Consider the following 15,144-nt stretch of genomic DNA (forward strand, 5'->3'; position numbering starts at 1 on the left):
CTACAGTAAACTAGTAAAACTCATAGATACTAGTGTTTTTGAGTCTTATCATAGTAAATATTTAAGTATACTACAGTATTTATAGTATTTACAAATGACTAAATGTAAATGTATTTGCTACAATTTATCCAATTACTACAGTTAATACAACAACATATTCTAGTGCAAAGTATAATACAGTTTACTATAGTAAATACAAAGTGTTTAATCTAAATGTGTGTTTTTTGTGTATAGATTTGAATTATATGGCACAGCATCGTGATACTACTTGGTATCGAGATACTTCAGCTGGTATAGTATCGTAAGACATGTTTATGGTACCGTGACAACCCTACTAAGAAATGCTGAATTAAATAAATATTTTTTTATTTGTACAAATTTATTTGTGTCACATTTTTCAGATCAGACCCCCGTCCCCACCCAAACCCCCACCGCCGCCAAAATCTCACTCTGAACTCAGTTCAAAACTTGAGAGCCCTGTACTAAAATCTTGCAAAAACTCGTTTTTCGTTATTAAAATGTGTTAAAAATAATACTTAAGCATTTTTATCGAAGCTTGATGTAGAAGACACGCCAGTGTTTGTGCTTTTAAAAACACTTTTGACATTTTTATTGTTGTAATGGCAATAATAGTATATTATAATTTAATATAAAATTAATATTCGATGATATTAGAATAGTTTAAAGTCTCTGTCCCTGACATGTTTGTTTATCACTTCCTATTATGATTTAAAGCATAAATTAATTAATTGTCGCGGACAGTAAGAAGTAGAAAATAGATTGTTCCATAGATAGTCAAAAAATAAGGCCATCGGTACGATTGCCCTACGAGTCAAATTGTGTTGAGAATTGTAAAACTTAAAGTAAATTAATTAACTATTTATCTTGCTGTGGTGTATGCAAATGTTATGTAAGATGACCAGTTGAGGGAATCATATACAGCATGTTACAATACACTATAAGTCGATATGAATATTAACAAAAAATTTACAACAAAAAACATGTATCTTTGGTTGCAGAAGGACATTTCAATATTGAAGAATGTAACAAAGTATTTCAAGTTTAATTTACCCTGGTTTTCCATTGCCAATTTCATCAAGATTAAAGCAATTAATAAAATTAATTAAAAAAATAAAAGACAATGAAGAGCTATAGATAGCTATAACTATAGTGTTCCTAAACTTAAATGGCATCTTTAATATTTTATTTAAAATAAACACTCGATTTAGTTTGCTATCCCACCCTATCTTTTTAAAAAATGAGGAGGTAGGCCCATACATTTTTTACAATGTGAATTTGAAATAAGTAAAATTCTTTGGAAACCTGTGTTTTCATAAGCCATCTTGTATTAATGTTGTTTAAACACAACTTCAGTCCACATAATATGTATTAACTATTCATTATTTACAGGTAAAAAATATCACAAACAAACAAAAATGTTAGGCTCTAATATAAATATGAAAACCCCAAAGCATGCTGTAAGTCTAAAATACGCTATAGAGCTGAATTATTGTGTATTGCAACAGGTGAGGAATATATACTGAAACAGATCAGGTGTGAAACATCTAATATGTATAACAGTATGTCATATTGTAATATTAAATTTAAATGAGAATCCTCACAAGTCATGAAATAACAGTTATAAAGTGAAAATAGTGTATTTATTAATGCCAGAATCAACTTACAGAAAATTGTATGAACACAGAACAACAGTAAAAACAATGTTCAAATAATAATAATAGTAGAATAAATAAAAATGCCAGAGGAATATATAATGTTGAACAAAGCTGACAGTGTTAGACATTTTATGTCTTATCGGTCTCCTTCCTTGGGGTCCTTAGGGGAGACCAATTTGCCAAGTGTTTTTGTTTTATTTGCATACAATAATTTATTTAATAATTTAATAATTTATTAACGTTATTTTTTGCAACCAATAACGTAAAACATGCGTTTAGTAAGTTTGTCACGGCTCAGTGACGGAAGAACCCAAGTGCAGGCAGCGGGAATGCAGGGGTTAACAAAGACTTTAATTAATAAACACGATAACAGGAAACCAAAAACCCACAACAGGGGGAAAAACGGACACGATAACAAAACAAGGATTCAAACAAAAGACTTCCCTCGATGGGGCAAAACTAGAAAATAACAAAACAAACAGGCAAGGTAAGGGTAGACAAGGCAAGACGAGGGGTATCCAAAAACATGGTATACTTGGAGCGAAACAGAAGAAGACTAGGGAACAATGCAAACGTACTCACTCTGGGACACACACGACCACAACTGGGACACACACGACCACAACTGGGACACACACGACCACAACTGGGACACACACGACCACAACTGGGACACACACGACCACAACTGGGACACACACGACCACAACTGGGACACACACGACCACAACAGAGGCACAACGACCACAACAGAGGAGCACAGGACAATGAAACATGAGGGCATTTATAGGGGAACAAACAAAGGAAGATAAAGAGGGGCAGGTGGGAAACATTAGACACGGCAGGGAAGCAATACAGGAAACGAGAGGGGCGGGGCCAATGACAAGACACAGAAGGCACATGGAATGTCAAAAGGTAAACACCCCATGGCTTCTCACACTAAACATAAGGGCTCTGTCCCGATCCTGCCACACGACTAGAAAATCTTGAACAAGAAGGCAGGACCGTGACAAAGTTTCCATCCGCCCTTAAAAGGAAAAATAAGAAGAAACATGCATATAGTAGTGGGGACATATAGAGTTTATACAGAAAAAAAATCAAACAAAAACAACATTATTACAAATACAGTAAACATGGTTACATTTTAAGATTTACTGGAACAGGGTTTTTTAAAGGTGGTTTAAACATACAATGTAATAAACAAGGACTCAATATATGTTTATGAATATGAAATGTACCTAAAAGACAATAACAATAAAGTTTAATCAAAACTCACTTGATTCTGAGTTAAAATCTACAATAAAATCACAGTACTACCTACACCAGATTTTTTTTCCAGGTGTAAGAGCCATTAATTCCATGCAATTCTTACTCTGTACACTGGGTGGTGTAGGTGGTCAAAAAGATCTTTAAATGGTTAGAGGAAATGGAAGACGTGCGGGAATGGGTGCGTGTGGAAAAAAGTAAAAAAGGAATATGTAAGAGACCTTTATGGTTTTTGTGACTGTGTACCATTGAATCAATTACATGTGTGCTAAAATAAATGAGATGTGAGCAAGAATGGAAACGGACATTGTTTATTGGTTGCACGCGTCAAACTACATTGCCTGCCAACGCTGGTGTGACTGACTGGCAGTCACTACAGGGAAATAGTGTAAAACTATAGCACCTGCTGCGTCTCCCCAACACTTTTCTATGTAAACGTTTATTAAAGATGAAGTATTTTTACATAAGGGTGGCATTCAGGTATTCCTGGGACTTGAATAAGTAGACTGTCGACTACCCAGCACAATGGATGCAGACAGACTTCAACAACTGTGGGGTTTTGGTTTGTACAGTACGCTTCAGTACCAGTAAATTAATGTTTGTATTTTTTTATCTTGTATATTAAGTATAATTCACTGAAATAACTTTTTTGCGTTATTGGCAGAAACAGAGGTGAGGGAGAAGTGGACGTCTCTCAAAACAGAGGTATTGCTGACATCTGTGGCACCTGCTTATCAAGCGTCATCTTTGTCAGCATATGCTATTCAGCACTTGACATACAAGAGGTAGGCCTATGTGTCAAATATGTTCTCATTACTATAAACAACCTGAAAAGCCAATGCAAGTCAAATGCATTCCCATTGTAATTTTCAAACTACAGGACAATGGAGGAGGTGAAAAGAGGAGGAATTGTTTCTCTCATCGGTGATTCCGAAATCCAGGTATGTACAGTATATATTCATCTGAAGCACCAGGTGTCTTCCCGGTTGGCCCCACTGATAGGACGAATGGATGGAGTGTACTAATCAAATTGAACTGAGAAAAGGACAAATCAATTAAATTAAATTGAATTTATATAACAGGAATCTTTAAGTTGTTTTTGTAATGTAGTGACCAGATTATTTTAGACTTTTCAGTCATAAAATATGCAAGAAATTCTACGGATGCACCGAAATGAAAATCCTTGGCCGAAGCCGAACTTGATGTGAAACACTTGGCCAAAGGCCGAATAATACCGAACACCGAACATGTATTTTTTTGTTGCAATTTTGCTATTTATTTAGCCCATTTTATCACATTACATTTATATAAATAATCAGAATATGCTTTTTACTATTTTGTATTGCTTTTCAATAAAATATATATAATAATAACAAAACTATTACATTTGAAATATTTATTTAACACTGAACATTATACATATCAGCAGACAATCAGAAAACTTAAGCACAATATAACTTAGAAATAAATTAGGAAAATAAAATATTTGGTCATCTTTTAATGGCCCTTTTTGAAAAGCCATGGGCCTATAACTGTCTGCTAAAAGACTCTAACTGTATATTTATTTACTGTAAAAAACTTGCATTTAGTACTGCATTGAAAAAAGTGCAACAAAGTGGATGAACCCACAACAAATAAAAGATGATTCATGAATATATAAGCCTGCTTAGCCTATTTTTTAAGGAAAAATGGCAGGTTCTTTTTGATGAAAAGGAGTTTCTCCGCTTTTTCACACGAAAGTCGGTTCCTCTTTTCATCAGTTATATGAGATGCAGCGCTAAACAGTCTCTCACTGTCAGTACTTGTAGATGGAGCAGACAAGTACCTAGGATCAGAATAGTTACATTTTTAAATATTTACGTTTCGAGACATTGATAAATAATATAATTTAATATTTAATCCCCTTCTTACCTGCGTGCCATCTGTGCCAGGTCGGGAAAGCGGCTTTGATTGTTCCTCCAATATTCTAGAGGGTTATTGCTCCTGGGGATGGGGACGTCTGAGAGATAACAATCTAACTGCTGCGCGGTTGAGCTGGTCCTCTGTAGTACATTCGGGATCTTTTCTTGGAGGATCTCTTCAAACATGTCGGACAGCGATGATGTGTGCGGCTCATCTGTAGTACGGGCCCGTTTTCTGTCCGTGTTGTTTCCCGCTTCTCCTGCGCTGTGCGTCCCCTGACCGTCTCCGTCACCGAGCGGCTCCAGCTCTGCTTGTATCATTTCTCGTGTGCGCTGCTTTTTTCCCACATCAAAATAGTTATCTTTATAACGAGGATCAAGCACAGTTGCAATGCAGTACAGGGGTTCGGACTCCACCTGACTAAATCGTGTGTTGACAGCCTCTAACAGTGCACTTTTAGTTGTTGTCACTCCGTGGTCCGTTTCAGCCTCTTTGTTTAGAAGACGCTTCAGTGCTGCCAGTAAGGGGATAACATCTGCCACAGATGAATCAGATGAGCTTATCTCCTTTGTTGTCTGCTCAAATGGGGCCAGAAGAGAGAGCACGTTCTCTATTAACACCCAATGGTATGTTGTGAAAGTCGCAGGCAGTTCATGATCTGCTAGGTATGCAGCCAGGACTCGCTTTTGCGCAAAAAAGGCTCTCCAGCATATAATATGTACTGTTCCACCTAGTGCTTACATCTTGTTGGAGACGTTTTGGTGGCATTCCGAACTGCTCTTGGACAGATTGTAGGTGCGTGTAAGCAAGCGGAGAATGCTTAAAGTGACCAATCATTTTTCTGCCAATCGCTATCACATCCGCTATACTGCGCTGACTCAACAATCCATCGTGAACTGCTAGTTGAATTGTGTGTGCCGTGCAGCGTATCCCTTTCAGACTGCTTTCCTCCATGGCTTTGGTCATATTTCTTGCGTTGTCACTGACTACCGCATGCACTTTAGATCGGTCTATATGCCAAGTGTCAAACATCTTGCTGAATGCATTAGAGATAACTGCAGCTGTATGGGACCCCCTGAACTCTTGTGAGTGAAGCACAACCTTTCGTAGCTTAAAATCTTTGTCAATCCACTGTGCGGTTAAACTCAGCATGCTGGTGGGGCTTACATCCGAGCTCCATATATCAGTTGTGAAACTGAGTGCTGTAATATCTGTAGCCAAGAGCTCGTGTACCTGAGTTGAAACGACGTTATACATCTCAGGTAAGTACACATCTGAGAAATACCGTCTGCTAGGCATGGTGTAACGGGGCTCAATAAAATCAATGAGCCTGCCAAATCCAACATCCTCTACTACGGAGAATGGCTGATCATCCAATGCGATAAATTCCATTATATTTTTAGTAATTCCTTTAGCTTTGGCACTATCGCTGGCAAACCTCTTGGTCTTTTCTAAAAAATCAACTACAGATGGAGTGGGTGTGGGGGAAAGAACTTTCCTTTTCGCTGCTGATGCTGATGCCGCTGCCGCGTCTTTCTCATACTCTGCATGCTGATCGGGGTGTCTTGATTTTAAATGTTGAATCAAACTTGAAGTGCTGTAGGTTTTTGCAGATGTACCCCCTCTAGACAATTCTGCAGGACAGTGACTACACACAGCAAATTTTGCGTCTTTTTCAGACACTTTAAAGTGTTTCCACACTGCCGACATGTTTACTGCTTTATACAAGCTTGCGTGCCTCACTACGCTCACGCAACTCTAACGTTACGTTCGCTGCGTCAATGTTCGGTAAAAATTATTCGGCCATTTCATAAATTCGGCCGAACATGCCTTTTATGCTATTTTCGGCCGAATATATTTGGTGCATCCCTAAGAAATTCAATATAAACGTCAGGAAAGGGTGACTTACTGGTGGAGCCTCTGTGAGATTAGAATATTGTCATGATCCTGCCATTCTTGTGGTGGTTTTTCTAGTTTGGAGTGACAGGGTCATGATGACAGTCCCATGTCTTGTGTTTGGAAGCACATGGCCATTGTTGGATTCTTCCTAAATTAAGTTTTATTGAAGTCAAGTTTAGTTGTTTTGTCATCTTGTTTTCCGCTCGGGGGATTTTGGGTTATGATTTGTCTTCATGTCAAATAAAGTGTTTTTTGTTGAGAGCTGTCTGCATTTGGGTTCTGTTTCATGTCAGTTTCATGACAAACGTGTGATAAAAGGAAGATTTATGAGAAAAGTTTAAGAAGCTCTTTACCTAAAGAAAAAAGAAAATACATTTTGTTGGTTTGGTAGTCACAGTGGTTGCATGACATGTAGACGCACTACACAAGCAACCAGGACTCAGTATTATTGTCTTCTTGTTTGTATAACTGACATTGTTGTCACTTTGATTGGGAATTAAATGTGATTATATACTTGTATATCCACATATCATGAAGCTAGGTGCCCAGTTTATTAGTGAATTTCATTGGTTCTGCTGACTAAAGACCAGACAAGAGCTGGATGCAGGAAACCAGCGGATCCCTTTGACTTCAAAGCCCTCTATTGTACACAACAATATTTAAAAACTCCCTCACTCACAAAACAAACACTTAATATCTTGATTTATTGTTGTTGAAGCTCATTGTAATGCCTGTTTTGTCTTTGCTGAGGCCTCTACAACTTTGTTGTAGTTTTTAATTATAACATTTCATTTGAACTAAGTTATTAACGATTATATAGTAACTAAGGTTTTTTATCAGATGACTTTCTTCAGTCAGTCTGCTATGTTTTATAACTAACATGCATGTGAATGAGAAAAATCTGGTAAATTTGAATGAGAGTCAGTATGAGTCATATTTTCCACTGTGAACTGTAAAGGGTGTTTGTTTGTGACAAGGTAAGCAAGGAACAACACAAGTGACTTTGAACTGGAATGTAACCTAACAACTGCATCAGCTGACTTTTACTGCACTAAAAGTATTGTTAAATTCTAGTAAGATTGTTTGCAATCGCAATGATCGGATATAGAGATGTCATAGACTTAAACTACACAGTTATTATGGCTGACAGATTTCACAATAACAATATTTTCACAATATCTATTGGATTTCAAAAAGAATTAATATACAATGCTTTTAGTCAAATATTTTTTTACTTTGTGTTTTCTTCGTTTGGACAATGAATCACACTTAAAATACAGATGTAGGGTGATAATTTGTAACCATTTTGGGCAGCATGTTAAACTGGTCAAACATAGTATCATGTGTCAACCAGATACTGACACTCACATTGGGGCGGTTTCCCAGACAACGCTTGAGCGTAGTCTCAGACTAACTTTAATGTAAACGGTGTCTTGATTGAAAACAACTTGCACTGGCATATCTTAAAATATATCAGTGCGATTGTTTTGTCTCAAGATGCACACCAGTGATGTGTCTTTGTAAAGTATGCCTTTAAAAACAACTTAAATATCCTAATTTAACCAGGGCCTAGTCCTGGTTTAAGATAATCCCTGTCCGGGAAACCGCCCCTTTATCAATTGTGAAGTATTAACACAATATTAATGATCATGGTGAATCATTTAAACATTGTTTTGCTTTAGTTTCTGTAGTCACTTCATGTGACACTTGTTAAAACGCTTGAAATATGTAAATCTGTACGAAATCTTTTCATGTTAGGTTAGCTTTTTCTAGAAAAAAATCAAATCAAATCACTTTTATTGTCACATCACCATGTTGTTGAGTGAAAGTCTTGAGTGCGTGCTCCGTACAAAGCAGAATGTAGTTGGACATACAACTGTGATATACATACAGTGCAAAGTATAATCAGACTGTACAAAAGACAATATACATCATACACATATACACAGTACAAAACATACCCTACACAAGATATACGCATTAGGTATTGCCATTTTGTGACGGTATTATCCGTTTTCTTTTTACAGTTTTGTTGAGGTGTATAGGGTCTTGAGAAGCTGCTAGACAGACCGGTTTCCTCTAGGAATGTCACATTTGCATCTTCACAGACCAGAGAAGTGGGTCTATCTGGTGTTGGCTTGTGGTCAGATTTTGGCCACGCCTGCACACAAATTTATTTTCCTTTTTCTCTGCACCCCAGTCTTTACTGTGTGTGTTGAAGAGGATGATCACCTCTGATTCTTCAGCATCTTCATCACAACCATTTTTTAAATATATTATATCTTTTCGTTGTTTAAACTAAAGTTAGCACCATGGATATTATCTTCCTATTTCTGTCATTCCTGGTTTTGAACGGTAAGATTATATTTTTACCTACTTCATCTTTCAGTTAATACACCACCGCTGCTCGCATGTTTTCCATACAGACTACAACTGTAACGCGGACTGTCACCCGTTAACTTGTTGAATCCATTTGCCGTATTTATTGAACACAATGTTTATTGTAAACAAAACCAGCGATCCAAACACAACGTGAAACAGAGTCCGTAAACCAAAAACCGCGATCAAGAGCTGGCAGAAAGACATACACGAGAGAACGCTCGGAAATGGCAAATAAGTGACGGTGCGTTCCAAACGGTATATATCGCCCTGGGTCGGGCACTTCGGGAAGGAGACACATCAAACGCCGCAACAAATCATGAGAAAATCACATTTTTCAATGTTCCTTTCTGATGCGGAGAAAAACATTCGCCCACAGGAGCAGGTTCCGGAAGTGATGCAGGAGGCTTCAGTGGTAGTCTCAGGGAATGGCTCCCTCTGGTGGTTGGAAGAATTGTTGACGGGCACAGGAGTGACGACAACACAGCTGCTGTCTTTAAATACCTTGTGTACAGTACATCCCTTAAAAAATTGTAACGAATGAAACCAAATTGCATTTTTTGATAACGAGAGCTTGTAGTAATTGTAATAACTTTTTCAAAAAAATAATGGTAATGATTGACCAGTATGCAGGTTAATTTCTGAACATACAGCGCCATCTAACGGGCATATTTGGACAACATTGACATTCGTTCTATGTCCATATTTCGCCTATAGTAAACCTATAATACTTGCTTAATTTGTGGTTACAGTGGATTAACTATAATAGTAAATACATTAGTATAAGATATAGCCGAGCTAGTAACACCACAGAGACATATAAACAGCATTAAAAACTTGATTTTCACCATGGGGGGACTTAACCACTTTTTTTGCCCGGCTAGTCCCAGACTAAAATGAAGTTTGAGCAGTCCTAACTGAAAATAACTTGCCCTTACATATCTTAACATCTATCAGTGTCCTTGTTTTGTCTCAAGATTCACACTAGTAGTTTTATCCTGAGGCCTTTTTTATAAAAGCGATTTAAATATCCTAATTCAACTAAAGCCTAGTCCTGGTTTAACATAAGCCTTGTCTGTGAAACTGGGCCATTATGTCCACTGAGCTTACATATCCCAGATAGCACAATCCATCTGGTTTACGTCTATTTGACGTCTGCATTTACATCTGCAAGACATCTTAAATACATAGTTTGCTCATCTGCAATACGTCTCGGAGACGTCTGAACATCTGTAATACGTCTGCTAAAGATCTGGAGATCTGCTGCTTAAAAACATCTGCTAAACATCTTAGAAAGAGCTGCTTTACATCCATTCTAAATCATAAACATCTTACAGACATCTTCTAGATGTCTATATGACGTCTGACAGCAGACATCTCTGAGACGTATTGCAGATGAGCAAACGATGTATTGTAGATGTCTTGCAGACGTCAAATAGACGTAAACCAGATGAATGTGTGCTATCAGGGATCATTGCTTTATTTCTCTGAAGCCAAAACGTTTCAAGGTTAAAATAGTGTTTTATAATTGAACAATCAATCACAAATAAAGTTAGAGAATAGCGTGATTACAGGATTATACAGTATTGTGTTGATTTTGAGACATCAGTGTAATAGACTATTATTGATATGCTCATGTTAATTAGGCATAGTCTTCATTTTAACTAATGTGTTTGTGTTGTTCAGGTGTGTTTGTGTTGTTCAGGTGTGTTTGTGTTTGTGTTGTTCAGGTGTGTTTGGTGATGAAGTGAAGTCAGTGTCAGTGACGGAGGGACATTCTGTTACTCTACACACTGATACTGAACTACACACAGATGACAAGATAATGTGGTATTACGGACCTGAAAACACTTTTGTTGCAAGAATCACAAGAAAGGATGAGAGCACCATGTTGTCTGACGATGAGATATTCAGAGACAGACTGAAGATGAACAATCAGACCGCATCTCTCATCATCACACACATCACATCTCAACACTCTGGACTTTACACACTGAAGATCAGCAGCAACAATAAAGTATCATACAAGATCTTCAACATAACTGCAAATAGTGAGTATTTTAGATTTAATATCTGTCTCTTGAATATTTTTAAAAAGAACCTAATGCCTACAGTAAGAAATCTCTTCACTTATGTTATCATTGCAGTTTGAAATAGAGAGATTTTAATAAATGGTCCGTGGATAATAAAAAATCAGAAATAAATATTATTTTTTGTATTTCCAGCCCGTCTGCCTGTTCCCATCATCTCCAGAGACTCTTCTCAATGTTCTTCATCATCTTCATCATCATGTTGTTGTGTGTTGTGTTCAGTGATGAATGTGTCACATGATGTGAGCGTCTCCTGGTACAAAGGAAAGAGTTTATTGTCCAGCATCAGTGTGTCTGATCTCAACATCAGACTCTCTCTACCTCTGGAGGTGGAATATCAGGACACAAACACATACAGATGTGTGGTCAACAATCACATCACAAACCACACACAACATCTACACATCACTCAAATCTGTCACACGTCTGAAGGTACATTAGAATGGATCATTTATTGACTATGGTCACTTGGTCATGTCTAAGCATGTCAAGTTTATTTGAATAGTGTTTTTCACAACACATTTTGCACACATCAAGCAACTCAACAGAAATCAGTGTTTCGGTGTTGATCTGAATGCTGTTGTTGGTTTAAAAAATCTTTTTTTTACTATTGTTTTGGCCTTTTTGTGTGTTAGATGACAGGACAGTACAGATTGATAGGAAAGTGTTGGTGGAGAGAGAATAGGACCACGGGTGTCCGCGCTATAACCACTATAGGCACCGATGAAAATTATTGTTGTTAACTATAAGAAAGAGCAAAGATACACTTTATAGTGAGAACGTAGCACCGTCTATTCCTCAAGTTAATGGGTTCTAAAGAACTGACTGAGCTTCTGACTGAAATTTCTCAGTCAGCCAGATGAAATATCTGATCACACTTAGAGAATGTATTTCACCCAAAAAGTTGTACCTTAAATGTAGAAAGAAACAAGCTTGCCAGACGAATTGATTGTTTAAATTGAATTAGTGATTTCTAAAGTGATATATTACTGTTTGAGGTCTGTGTTACTAAAATGACCTTCTGTCTAAACAGTTTTTCTTTATTCTTGTAGATTCCCACAACATGATGGTCATTATACCATTAGTTGTATGTGCTCTTATGATCTGTGTGGTGTGCATGATCATCATCGGTGTGTACATATACAAAAGACCAGATGATAAAGACAAGTCTTATCTTCAGCTTACAGCAGTTCTCAAAGTGGCCAGGTGGTCAATCATTTTCTTATAAAATAAAATTAATTCTAAGATATAATTATTATAAAATATAGAACGCATTAAACAGGTTTCTTTTTGGGGGGTATTAGAACTACTTGCTACAGCCAATTTTATGAAAGTGTTTAAGAAAGAGAGAGGTGAAATGTTATCACTCAACAGTTTTAAAAATGTTAGAATACAAATAATTTAATAGCACACTGTAGTAAGCACATGCTCAATAATGGTTATAATTATGAGCGGGTCCCAGAAAATAATGTCTAATCTGCAAGGGTCCCTGATTCCAAAAGGTTTGAGAACCCCTGCGGCTTACAGTATATTGCAAACTAAAACTCATTTTACAAATTTGACATGCCTGCTAGTGAGAAAGAAACTTCATGTAAGTTCACTCTCATTTTCCAGTAAATTCCAGCAGTCTGACTCATGAAGAAGAGAAGTCCAGCCAGAGACTGATCTCCAGCGAGGCTGAAGACATGAATGGACAGGAGAACTTTGGACAAAAACAGTGATACATCTAAAAACATTCACCTGATGGATGGACCAACAATTTTCTAGAAAAGGCGCCAAAACCCACCCCAAACCCTAACTTATCCCCATTTCAGAGGCAAATGATTGGTGAATAACAATGGTTTAGAAGCACTTACCCCCAGCCCCCAAGCAAGAAGGTCGACAAACTCAGAAAAGCCCTTAACAAACTGTGGGTTTGGATAACACTACACGGTGGACTTTACCTATGGCATGTATAAGCTGCACTTGCGTGATCTAAAAAATACCTTGTGCACATGCGCAGTGCAGTGCTGCTATGTCTTATACATCTTATGTTTACGTCTATTAAAAAAAAATAAACGAAACTCGCCACAAGAGCCTGTTTTATCCATTCAGAGGCACGCGCATAATTAAGGGAATGGGGCCACGCGCTGTATGTTCTGCCGGGCTTTATAACATGACATGAAGCAAAGAGAGAACATAGTTTATTCGACAACTTCCAAATTTGAAAATAAGGACTCTATTGACATCATACACCCATCTAAAGACGAAGTTTGAAGTGAGATGTTACGCTTGCGCAGTGTTACCAGGTCCTGCTACGTTTAATGTAGACGATTGGTAATTTTTTAACGGTTCACTCGGTTGTTTCTTTCCGCGGGTTAAAAGAATAATACTGTTGTTCATCACATGTTGATACTTGGGCTATGCGAGGTCATTTGAGGTAGTTTTTGGATCGTTTTGATTTGTCAATTGGACTGGATTTGTTACGCGCGTCTGGCAACCCTAGATGTGCGCTTGCGCAGACGTTTTGTTCGGAATAAATTTCATGTAGCCTACATGTAAACACATTTTTGAATAGTATTGCAACATTTAGGGGACATGTAAACTACACTGAAATAACCTGATATTGATAATTACCTGATACTGAAATTATCTGATATTATATTGAATTCATTCGGATTGACAAAAATGGGTGCATAAATTTAGCCACTGTGACGTTTTTCGGAGACTGGAAGGGAGGAAATTGTTTAATAAAGTTATTTTTGTTTTAAAAAATTGTTTCATAAAATGAAGGATGAACCACTGGAGTCACATGGACTATTATAACGATGTCTAAACTAACTTTCTGTCTATGGAGATTCAGAAAGCTCCTGGACCTCATCAAAACTTTCTTCGTTTATGTTCCCATTCCCAAGATGAACCGAGGTGTTACGGTTGTGTGACGATTTAAAGGGGAGTAATCCATGACAGAATTTTCATTCTGCATGAAATATCCCTTTGAATTTATACATTTACAAACTATGGTTCAACGTTCACCAAACTTTTTAACCCTCATGCACCCGCATGGACATTTTTGTCCTTTTAAATTATTTTGTCACTTTGGTTGTGTTCATGCAAACAGCATTATTGTTGCATTCATTCTACATGATTAAAAACAACAAAAAGTCAGATACAACAATAAAACACTCATGTATGTCTATGAGCTACAGATACTTAAAGATTCTGGATGATGTTCAGTAGTGATTGTTTGCTCATCATTGATTTTACTTTATCTATTATTATTGCATCTACTAAACCTCAGAAGGCAACAGTTAAAGTCTGATTGACAAATATTCCCAAAGAAACAGCAAGTTTATTCTTGTTTTGGATTATCTGAATCATCAGAAGTTGATGGTGATTCTCGTCTAGATCTGATGTCATAAACCAACACAGAGACAGTAGCCACGCCCACTACAGCAGAGAGGACCAATCGGATCACAGCTTCAGTAAAACCACAACTGTGGATGCAAACTGAAGGACAGAAAAAGATTTAAAAGAGATTTTTTTTCTGTTCCAACATAGCAACAGTAAATATAAGAGGCAAAAAAACAACATTTTAAAACCAAGAAGCAAAATAAATGTAATAATCACACGTGACTCACCTGCAGATGTGTGACAGAGTTGATTGATGTGTAGATGTTGTGTGTGGTTTGTGATGGGATTGTTGACCACACATCTGTATGTGTTTGTGTCCTGATATTCCACCTCCAGAGGTAGAGAGAGTCTGATGTTGAGATCAGACACACTGATGCTGGACAATAAACTCTTTCCTTTGTACCAGGAGACGCTCACATCATGTGACACATTCACCACTGAACACAACACACAACAACATGATGATGAAGATGATGAAGAACATTGAGAAGAGACTCTGGAGATGACTGGAACAGTTAGATGAGCTGTAAATGTAAGAG

At 37.3% G+C, this 15,144-nt stretch overlaps 2 protein-coding genes across 2 annotated transcripts; one reads left to right on the forward strand and one right to left on the reverse strand.

The window, feature by feature from the left end:
• Nucleotides 1–4,613: 4,613 nt before the first annotated feature.
• Nucleotides 4,614–6,084, reverse strand: LOC130548556 (zinc finger BED domain-containing protein 4-like). Its single transcript, XM_057325395.1, has 2 exons — nucleotides 4,854–6,084; nucleotides 4,614–4,767 (listed from the first exon to the last, which is right to left on the reverse strand). The coding sequence occupies exons 1-2, from the start codon at nucleotides 5,162–5,164 to the stop codon at nucleotides 4,614–4,616; spliced, it is 465 nt and encodes a 154-aa protein (XP_057181378.1). The 5' UTR covers nucleotides 5,165–6,084.
• Nucleotides 6,085–7,643: 1,559 nt separating this feature from the next.
• Nucleotides 7,644–14,298, forward strand: LOC130549046 (uncharacterized). Its single transcript, XM_057326184.1, has 5 exons — nucleotides 7,644–9,631; nucleotides 10,853–11,173; nucleotides 11,348–11,644; nucleotides 12,265–12,373; nucleotides 12,825–14,298. Exons 1-5 carry the CDS (start codon nucleotides 9,442–9,444, stop codon nucleotides 12,931–12,933), a joined length of 1,026 nt encoding a protein of 341 aa, XP_057182167.1. The 5' UTR covers nucleotides 7,644–9,441; the 3' UTR covers nucleotides 12,934–14,298.
• Nucleotides 14,299–15,144: the final 846 nt, after the last annotated feature.

The sequence above is a fragment of the Triplophysa rosa genome, linkage group LG25, assembly GCF_024868665.1.
Source record: "Triplophysa rosa linkage group LG25, Trosa_1v2, whole genome shotgun sequence".
In the NCBI taxonomy this organism is placed as follows: Eukaryota; Metazoa; Chordata; class Actinopteri; order Cypriniformes; family Nemacheilidae; genus Triplophysa; species Triplophysa rosa.

Excerpts from the sequence above, each read along its gene's own strand:
- LOC130548556 (XM_057325395.1), bottom strand. The coding sequence starts at position 5,164 with ATGATACAAGCAGAGCTGGAGCCGCTCGGTGACGGAGACGGTCAGGGG. Across the intron at positions 4,768-4,853 it reads CTGGCACAGATGGCACGCAG|GTACTTGTCTGCTCCATCTA; the intron begins GTAAGAAGGGGA and ends TTCTGATCCTAG.
- LOC130549046 (XM_057326184.1), top strand. The coding sequence starts at position 9,442 with ATGAGAAAATCACATTTTTCAATGTTCCTTTCTGATGCGGAGAAAAAC. Across the intron at positions 11,174-11,347 it reads CTTCAACATAACTGCAAATA|CCCGTCTGCCTGTTCCCATC; the intron begins GTGAGTATTTTA and ends TTGTATTTCCAG. Across the intron at positions 11,645-12,264 it reads AATCTGTCACACGTCTGAAG|ATTCCCACAACATGATGGTC; the intron begins GTACATTAGAAT and ends TTATTCTTGTAG.